Source organism: Cnephaeus nilssonii (assembly GCF_951640355.1).
Source record: "Cnephaeus nilssonii genome assembly, chromosome: 9".
NCBI classification, from domain to species: Eukaryota; Metazoa; Chordata; class Mammalia; order Chiroptera; family Vespertilionidae; genus Cnephaeus; species Cnephaeus nilssonii.
In genome coordinates, this window is record NC_137080.1 from 11315805 (window position 1) to 11325855 (window position 10051).

The 10051-nt window shown below is 43.9% G+C and overlaps 1 protein-coding gene across 1 annotated transcript; it reads right to left on the reverse strand.

Moving 5' to 3' along the window:
- Positions 1 to 776: 776 nt before the first annotated feature.
- FAM162B (family with sequence similarity 162 member B) lies at positions 777 to 9016 on the reverse strand (the record flags this gene model as incomplete). The annotated part of the gene is made up of 4 exons (XM_079781359.1): positions 8797 to 9016; positions 8568 to 8679; positions 5244 to 5352; positions 777 to 875 (listed from the first exon to the last, which is right to left on the reverse strand). Exons 1-4 carry the CDS (start codon positions 8966 to 8968, stop codon positions 777 to 779), a joined length of 492 nt encoding a protein of 163 aa, XP_079637485.1. The 5' UTR covers positions 8969 to 9016.
- Between the last annotated feature and the right edge of the window lie 1035 nt (positions 9017 to 10051).

A 10051-nucleotide genomic window follows, 5' to 3' on the forward strand; every position in this document is an offset into this window, starting at 1 on the left:
TAGGTAATATTCTACTATATATACAGGTGGGGCAAAAGTAGGTTTACATTTGTGAGTACACAAAACAAAGTTTATTCTTGTATTATTTATTATTGTATTATTATTTTCCATATGAACAATAGTAAACCTACTTTTGCTCCACCCTGTATTTTAGATACCTTTATTCAACTATTTTTTTAAATTGATTTCAGAGAGGAAGGAAGAGGGAGAGAGAGAAACATCAGTGATGAGAGAGAATCAATGATTGGCTGCCTCTTGCATGCCCCTTACTGGGGATCGAGCCCACAACCTGGGCATGTGCGCTTGACTGGAATCGAACCCTGGGCCCCTTCAGTCCACAGGCCGGTGCTCTATCCACTGAGCAAAACCGGCTAGAGCTTTATTAATCTATTTATGGACACCTACCTTGCTTCCATATTTTGGCATTGTAAATAGTGCTGTTAATAATGCTGCAGTGAACATAAGGGGCATGTATCTTTTCAAATTAGTGTTTTCATTTTCTTTGGTTAAATGTCCAGCAGTAGAATTGCAGGGTCATATGGTAGTTCTATTTCTAATTTTTTGAAGAACTTCCATACTGTTTTCCATAGTGGCTGTATCAATTTACAATCCCACCAACAGTGACCAAAGGTTCCTTTTTTTCCACATACTCGCCAACACTTGTCACCAAAAAAACCCTCACAATACCTAAATATTTTGTCAAATATTCTATTCTATCTTTTATTGTTGCTGATAATAGTGACAATATTCTGATTAACACTTCATCACTTCGAGTATCATTTAGCCTTAGCCTGTGCAGCCAGTGCAGCTTCTTCACGCCACTTAGCTTTCTTTGCCAGGTTCCAGCTGGTTAAAGATTCATGTCTTTCTACAGCCTGGAAAAAAAAGCAGAGCATTGTACCTGGAAAGAACTTGTATGTTACACATATAGAAGAGGTTTTGTGAAAAGGAGAAAAGTAAAGTAAAACATCTGTCACAATGTCAGAAACGTGCCCCATCCTCTCTTGGTAACCACATACATATATTTTGGATAAAAAGCAACAAAAATATTAGTTCAAAATAAAGACAAATGAAAAGAACTCAAAAGGCATGAACTGGTGGGGAATGAGAAGGATTGAAAACAGGATAGAAGGAAATGGTTTCATTGTGGGGGTCATTAGGAAAAAATATTGGCTTCAAAAGCTGTGGGCTTGGAGTTTAACCTCTGTACCAACAGGCAAGAAGTCCAAGATTTGGATCTTGGCATAGAGTTGAGTTAGCAATAAAAAGTTGGAGTTATTAGGAAAAGGTATCCCTACGAAATTACTAAAACATCTCACCAGCCCTGGCCAGTTTGGCTCAGTTGGGAAAGCATTGGCCTGGGAACTGAAGGGTCCCGGGTTCAATTCTGGTCAAGAGCACATGCCCTGGTTGCTGGCTCCATCCACAGTAGGGGGCATGTAGAAGGCAACCAATCAGTGATTGTTATCATTGATGTTTCTATTTCTCTCTCCCTCTCCCTTCCTCTCTGAAGTCAATAAAAAAAATAAAGAAATCAAAATAAATAAAACAGCTTTCACCAGCCAGAGAAATTGGCAAAGAAAGTAGACATTTATCTACTTGGCAAAAACTTATGGGGGTGTATCACCTGTGAAAAGATAATCAGCATCATAATTAGGAAGTCAGAACTCTAGCTAGAAAATAGATCTGAGGAAATAATCGTCTAAATGCAGAATAGAGATAAAGATACAAAAAATAAAATAAAAAAAGAAGAGACACGGAGAATAGAATTAGAAGTTCCAACATACATTCATAATAGGTGGATTGAAAATAGATACACTGAAAGTAGGGGCTATATTTGAAGTTATGACAGCTTATTCAGAAGTGAGAAAAGCTATAGGTCCTCAGACGATGAGCATACGATGTTCTTAGCAGAATAAATAACAGTTTGACATTGGTGGATGTCTAAGATGCATCTGACAGTTAATATATCCAAAATAGGACTGCCACACCTACCAGTTCTTTCCCCAGCCTTACACATCTCAGCAATGCAGCATCATCTAGTTCAAGGCAGAAACCTGGGCTTTTGGGTTTCTTCCATTTTCTCTCCTCTCTGTGAATTTACCAGAAAGTTCTCTTCTTTGTACCTTCCTCAAATATATTTCAAACTAGGGGCCCAGTGCACGAAATTCATGCACAGGAGGTGAGTTCCTCAGCCCGACCTGCACCCTCTCCAATCTGGGAACCCTCAGGGGAGCCCTCTCCAATCCGGGAGTTTCTGTCTGTCTTTGCAATCATATAAGCGAATTGTCTGAGACCCCAACCCAGTTTGATTTGGTGCTCACAGAATAATAGAGGTCTTTTTTATTTCTTTGCTCCATTGGTGGAGATTTCCTAGAAGTTGCAGGATATCTTCCTTTTAATTTTTCCTCGACACTCTGACTTTACTTATGCCTCTCACCTTTGCTTTCCCTCCATCCTCCACCCGCAACAGTAACTTGCTCCAGGCTCACTTTGCTCTAGTGTCTAGGAGATCCTGCAACACGTCTGCCACCAAAACTATGATTCCCAGAATTCCTGGTGCTCCCTGCATTCTTGGTTTCCACTTCCAGTCCAGGGGCTGCAGAAACCAAAAGGACTGGGAACTTCAGCTGCCCCCAGGCTGGGCTGACAGGACTGGACACTTTAGTGGCATCCCCGGAACCCCGGCCACTTAGTGCCTGCTTGCGTGCGCGCTGCCCACAGGTCTGCCATCTTTGTTGGATTAATTTGCATACTCACTCCTGATTGGCTGTGGGCGTTGCAGGGGTATGGTCAATTTACATATTTGTTTATTATTAGTATAGATCGCTAACCTTTTCTCTATCTGCCACAATCTTTATATGCTTATTTTATCTTGTTTTTAAAATGTTTTCATTTTTTAAAAAATTTTTTATTTATTTTTTACAGAGAGGAGGGGAGAGGGATAGAAAGTTAGAAACATAAATGAGAGAGAAACACTGATCAGCTGCCTCCTGCACACCCCCTACTGGGGATATACCAGCAACCAAGGTACATGGCCCTGACTGGAATCGAACCCGGGACATCTGCCACGATCTTAGTTAAGGTACTAGCATTGATGACTAAAAATGAAAGCTGAATTGAAGCGAGGCAAAAGGGACAGCTGCGAGACCATTTTATAAGATACTGCAATCAACTAGGCAACAGGTGCTGGTTATCTCAGACCAGGGTGATATTAGGAGAGATGGTGAGGACTGGTCCAGTTGTGGATATATTTTAAAGTAGAGCCTGCAGGATTGATGACTTACTCATCAGCACCTGGAAAGATGATAAAATAGTACCGGGAGAGGCCATTAGAGATGGGGTGGTCAGTGAAACTTTCTCTAAGGAGAATGAGAAGAAGCCATCTATGGCAAGAACAGGGAAAGGAAGGAAAGCCTAGAGAACAGAGTTTGATGTATTAAAAACTAGGGGGGAAAACAATGCAGATGGAGCATAATGAACAAAAAGAATATGGTATGAAACCAGGTGTGTGTGTGTGTGTGAAGTTCCAATCTGTCTTTTAGGAATGAGAAAATCATCAACGTGGTGGCCAGTCATTTTATCAAGGATAGGTTGAAAACAAGAGATGACCAAATTTCTTTGTTTCTGTTTAAGTGTTCAGCCCTGCAAATATTTAAGAAATGTTCCATTTGATGAGAATAATTTCAAAGCATAAGTTTTTCCCAAGACAAAATAATAGAAATGAATGGACATGAACATTAGTAAGCTTAGAGGCCCTAGTCTATATGTGAATTATTGGACTCAAATACTCTTGAAAACCAGGGAAGTAAAGAAGAACAGAATCATAAGACAAGGCAAAATTATTATTCTAAATTAGATTTCTTTAGGCATTGGCTAAACATGCTCAGAGAATGAAGATGTCTGGATCCAAGCAAAATATTCTGTGTGATGTGGCTGTCAAAATCTAGTTCCAACTCTCACTGTGCCAGTAAAACACAATGTTCATAAACAAGAAAGTTATAATCATGCTCTAATGGGCTTATTTTCAGGTGCCACAATGAATAGAGACACTAATAAACTAGAGGGTGTCCAGAGGAGAGCTCCAAATCGAGGGAAGTTTTAGGGACAGAGTAATTAAGACTGGAGAAGACTCAGGGATGTGTTAGATGTGTGGGGCTGCTCTTTGTGATAAAAACTGATCAGCATATGGAAGGATTTGGGGAAGCAAGAGACAAAATTAACAAGTAATTAATTAGTTCTTAATTTCTCTCTAGAAACTACATATTGAAAATGGCAAGAAAAAGGCTCAGATACAGGATATAGACAAACTAGTCCGCCTTGGTGATCACTTCCAACTTTTGCATTTCTAGCTACTTCATGATTCTATACAATAGCCAACTGAGTTCAGTGTTTAAGGAATGATCTAGTCTGGATAAAATTCTTGTGAAGATTTTTAACAGAAACAAGCTTTTGTCTCTCCTGCTCAGATAGTTAATTTCCATGCAGAAGTTTGTTTCCAGTATCCTATATAATAAAAAGCTAATATGCTAATGGTTGTCACACCATCATGCCATAACAACCGATTAGCAGGAGGCTGCGTGCGTGGCAGGTGCACGTGGGTGGGTGGGGCTGCGTGCTCGGTGAGGTGCATGTGGGTGGGTGGGGACTTGATGTCCTTCTGGACAAAACCACAGCGGCTGCCTGAGGCTCAGGCAAGCCATGGATGGCAGCTGCCGCTGCCCAGGGCTGGCCCGAGGCTCAGGACAACCGCAGTGGCTGTGAGGTCCAAGGCTCAGGCAGCCATGTGGCTGGCAGTGGCAGCAGCAGAGGCATGATGGGGGTGTCGCCTTCCCCTGAAAGCCAGGTCACTTCCCGCAGAAGGAGGCCAGAACCAGAAGCAGTGATGGGGGTGGTGCCTTCCCTAACTGGCCATGGGGAGCGGGCCTAAGCCATCAGTAGGATATCCCCTGAGGGCTCCCGGACTGTGAGAGGGGGCAGGCCGGGCTGAGGGACCCCCTCAGTGCATGAATTTTCATGCACCGGGCCTCCAGTAGACAGATAAATGTGGATGGCTCAGAGTGTCTAAAACCAAATTATTCTTACATTGAAAGAACAGCAATAATCCCTAAATTGAGAACAAAGCTCATAAAATACCTTAAAATTTATAGTATATATTTTCCCCATAGTCCGAAGTGAAAACTTGTGGTACTTCTGCCTTTCTTTTATTTTAAAGTCTACTTTTAACTTAAAGAGGTACTCACCCTTTTGGCTGATGCTATCACTGCAAAGCAGGCGATAATTGTGAGTCCAATCATTATATAACAGGCTTTCACTCGAGCTTTGTTTCTTGCGGCATCTATCATTTCTCGCCTGTTAATTATATTAAAGCAATATGATTTTCTGATGGGCGTAATAGATAGATTTGTAATGTAAACATTCCAAAAGATTTCCCTGAATGCAAATCTAGATGTGAAAGACTTCCAAATGCTATGTCACTGTCTTACCAATTTTAAATTAACAGGTATTTATTTAGGTGTTAACTAAGGTTAGCCACTAGAAGCCAAAATGTAATATTTCATTTCTAATTGCTCAAAATATAACTACTAGAGATTGTGGCCCGACTCTCCATCCTTTTATTTTTTCCATTGGTGGTGGTGGTGTGTGTGTGTGTGTGTGTGTGTGTGTATGGGGGGGGGCAGGGAGGCAGTAAAGGTAAGAATTAAAACGTCTGTATGCCTGAGTCGTGTTCATTAGGTCCTTGTGTTATTAAGTGGTGTTTGTTTTCAGTTTTAAACAGACTGTTTTTCAAAACTCATTTTCATAATTTTGTTTTTTTTACTGGCCTCCCAATCTCTTCTTGCCACCTCCTATCCTATCCCAAATTAATGAGACTATGATACATTTTGTGAGGATGGCTGTTATCATACTGTTATATTTTATATTTTTGGGAGAATAACTATAGAGGAAAGGTGTTTCCTTCATGGCTTTTGCTTGAAGTTTTCGAAAGAAATGATTAAAATCACAATAATTGTCAAAGAAAAGAGAAAAGATATCTTCATTTCTTATTATCATTCTGAAATGTTATATGCTTACTTGGAAACTGAGTAGTCTTATTCATTAATAAAGTTTATGCAAGTTGTCCAAAATTTTAGATATACTACTCACAAAGTATGTTATAAAAATAATCTTGCCTGTAGGCCTTTTATATAGAAATCAACCTTAACAATTCATAATAATATGAAGTAGCAGTTTATAATTGCATAAAATTAAAAAGTGGTTCTTGAGAATGTATTCAACAGTATTCTTTCTTATCTAACGCAGTTACATTAAAAATTTTTTTTCATACAGACAAGATGTAGTTTCTCTTAAAAATGAAAAACTTTTCCACTAGTTGAAAGAGCACAGAAAACCAATATCTGGCCTGTTAACCTTAGATTTTAGGCAGATTAATATAAGTTTTAAGATGTAGCTGCAAAAAGGCGAATATAAAGACATTATTAGATTATATTTGTTGTTGACTATTGTCCAGATGGAACCTAATAGATCTGATCTTTTTCATCCATTCATCTGACTTTCATCTACTATACCAAATTAGTTTAACTCTGAAGGAACAAGAAAAAGTACAGTTATTATTAAATATCGTTAGTGTCTGGTACAAACGTGGTAATTATATGTTCCTTAAGAGCATAAAAAGTGAAAGCTGTTTACACTGTAAGTCTAACAGTTAGCAGAGGTGTATCCCTCCTAAGTAACAATACTTTTAAAAAACTATAGAAAATAGTAAAATGAAAACAATTCAAATATTTTCATGTTTTCAACCCAAAACTATAATACTTTTCATAGGCATCTTGTTCAAACTAAAAACTAAAATTTCCCTGTCTATAATACTACTTTTAACTGTGATCCTGGGGAAATAAAATTATTTCTGTAAAACGGGTCTCTTTACACCTACAGCTATGTTAATGCAATGCTGAGCCTAGAGTCTTTTGACAAGCATTAATTTACAGTAACACCGGTTCTTTACATTCTTGATTACTTGTTGCAGCACTACAACTCAAAATCCAAAAATAAATAAATACATAAAAAATAGGGTAATGTTTTAGATTTGCTGAAGCTAAATTATGCTTTGGGCTGTCTGCAGTTTGGAGTGTATAAATCTCAGAGAAAAGAAAATGTGTTTTATATTATTAAAAAACATCTCTGTGGAAAAATAGATGCTTAGAACAGATTTCAATTCTATGTTATTTCAAATTCCAAGTCCATTCCTCATTAAATAATTTGACCCAAGCAAGGAATCTTTGAGAATTCATTATTGAGTGAACATATCCCAACACGTTTTATTTTTTCATTTGATTATGATGCTTTCAGTAACTATTAAATTAACAAGCAATAAAAGTGTGGGTAATATGTGCAGAACAAGATGTAGGCCCACGTTTCAGTCTCCATTCTAACAGGCATTGACCATCTTGCATAAAGATAATATACAGAACATCTAAAGTCCTTATTTGACATTATAGTTCTAGTATATCTGTCAAATCAGTTTTAAAATATTAGATTGATTTTATTATTGGTTTCCTTCTTTCCCTTTTTACCCACTCCCTTGCAAAAATGCTGGGAAGTTTTTTGGGCTTTGCATAAACGGAAACTGCAGGGAGACTATTCTGTACAGCCCTGGCTGGTTTGGCTGGGTGGATAGAGCATGAGCCTGTGGACCCAAAGGTCCCGAGTTGATTCCAGTCAAGGGCACACCGGGGTTGTGGGCTCCATCCCCGGGTTGTGGGCTCCATCCCTGGTGGGGGAATGAGGCAGTCGATTAATTATTCTCTCATCACTGATGTTTCCACCTCTCTCCCTTCCTCTCTGGAATCAATAAAAATATACACAAAAACCCGATCTTATTTAAAAAAAGAATAATTTTTACAGGTTACATTTACCCTGGGGGTGAAGTTGTCAGCTTGTTTTGTCACTTACAGAAGCTTTTTGGTGGGTTGGGATGGCGCAGAGCCCAGCGCTGCCCAGGGGGGTCCTGCCTGACTGCACCCGCTGCTCGGAGGGGCGTAGAGCCACCACTACGCCAGGCGTCTCCCCCCCAGAAAGGGAAGTCGCGCGGATGCTGCTTCTTCCCGGAGATTGTCCAGCTGACACCCGGGCCATGATCCTTCCTGGAGTTTGGCAGGGAGCCGCCAGCGGCCCGGACCCGGGAGCCCGGGTAGCCACCTGGGGTGCCCGCGAGGACTGCGCCTCCGGTTGGGCCTCAGGGCTGGAGCTCGCTGGGGGCGGGGGTCCGAGCCTGGGGAGGGGCCCCCTAACTCCTGGGTTTTCACCCAGCTTCGGCAATCTCCCTGTAAGCTTCGCTGCCCACGTACAGTCGAGGAACTTGACATCTAGCCGCATAGGGGGGTGAGGGGTGGGTGGGTAAACTGCTTGAGGTGGTGGGTGTTAGTGTAAAGCACGGGGGCCCTGCGATCGCCTCCGCCCCGGGTGCGCCCAGGTCGGGGAGAGGATGGACCCCGCACCCTCGAGGCCCGGCCGGCCGGCGTCCCCCGACGCGCGAGACACGGACCCGCGGCACCGAACACACTCACGGGATCAGAGGCGGGATGTCCTCCATCGCTTTGAAGCGCCCGGTCCACAGCAGGATTTTCTTGTCGAACTGGGAAGGCTTGTGCTCGGCGGGGACCCTGTGCACCTTCCCGGCTGCCCAAGAGAGAGCCACGCACCGCGGGTCAGCGCGCGCCTGCACCCCCCGCCCCGGCTCCTCGCCCGCCCGGCCGCAGCCCTCTCCCTCCGCGGCCATCCCCACCCCCGACTCACCCGGACCCTGGGGCCCAGAGCCGCCGGGGGCCCCGCCGCTAGAGAATCGGGGGAGACCCTGGGGCCGGAGAGGCGCGACCGACCGTCGGGCGGCTTCTCGAGGCGTCCCCGGGGCGCAGCGGAGGATGCGCCCCGGACGGAGGCGCAGGAGGCTCCCGGCGGTCGCGAGCATCGTGCGCCCTGCTCCCCGCCTGCAGCCGCGGGTCTAGCCTGAGCGCCAGCTCCCGCACCCGGTCCCCCCCTTACCCCCCGCCCCCCCGCGGCGCCCCCAGGGGAGCCGGACGCAGCTGGAGCCTCTGACGCGCGTCCCCTCGGCTCGCAGTCCCCGCCCCCGGCGGCGACCCGGCCCGGCGCTGCGACCCGAAGCGCACGTTCCCGCTGCGGCCGGCCCCAGGGAGCTCTCAGCGCTGAGTTTCCTGCGGTTTCAAAGGCACGCATTTCTTTGTATTTGAGTAGAAATGTGTTTCCACCCGGTTTTCACCCTTTGGCTCCACGTTTTGGTTTCCAGGAGAATACATCTAGCCCCCTCCGTCAAGTGCAGGACACTTCAAATGTTTATCAAATAAGTGTAAGGACATCAACAACTTCTGATTTTGCAATTAGTTGCTCACCCCACCCCCCCAGGCTTTTCCTTTTCTCTAGGCAAAACCACCCCAAGTTGTTGCAAAGTTTTCCTCCGCCTCTTCATTTCTTAGTAAGACCACAGACTCTCCAAACTCTCTCCAAGACGAGTCTTTCTTTTACTTTCCACCATCTTCCCTCTGCAAAAAGGAGGGAGAATTGAAGGGTCTCTGGGGTCCAAATGGGAGCAGGGACTCCGAAAAGCGCTGCGGGAAAGCGGTGCACTCTGGAGGCATTTACTCCTGGTCCGGGGACAGCAGACCTAGCACCTCTGCAGACCAGATGCAGACCAGGCCCGGCTCCCCTTCCTCTTGGGCAATCTCTGCGATTCCTTTCATACCTACACATTGCCTTACCCTTTCACTTGGATCTCCAGATTGTTTTTTCTTGCTAACTAGATTGTCAGGCTCTTGAAGGCAAGATCTCTGCACCTCCAAGTGTCTTTCCCGTAATGGAATTTAACAAAAGAAGACAGAGTCCTCTCTCTGTAAAGAAATATGCGTTTAGAGGAATCATTGCAGAAAGAACATGGGCTTTGCCCAGCCGGCCTGACTCAGTGGTTGAGCGTCAACCTATGAACCAGGAGGTCATGGTTTGATTCCCTGTCAGGGCATATGCCCAGGCTGCAGGCTCG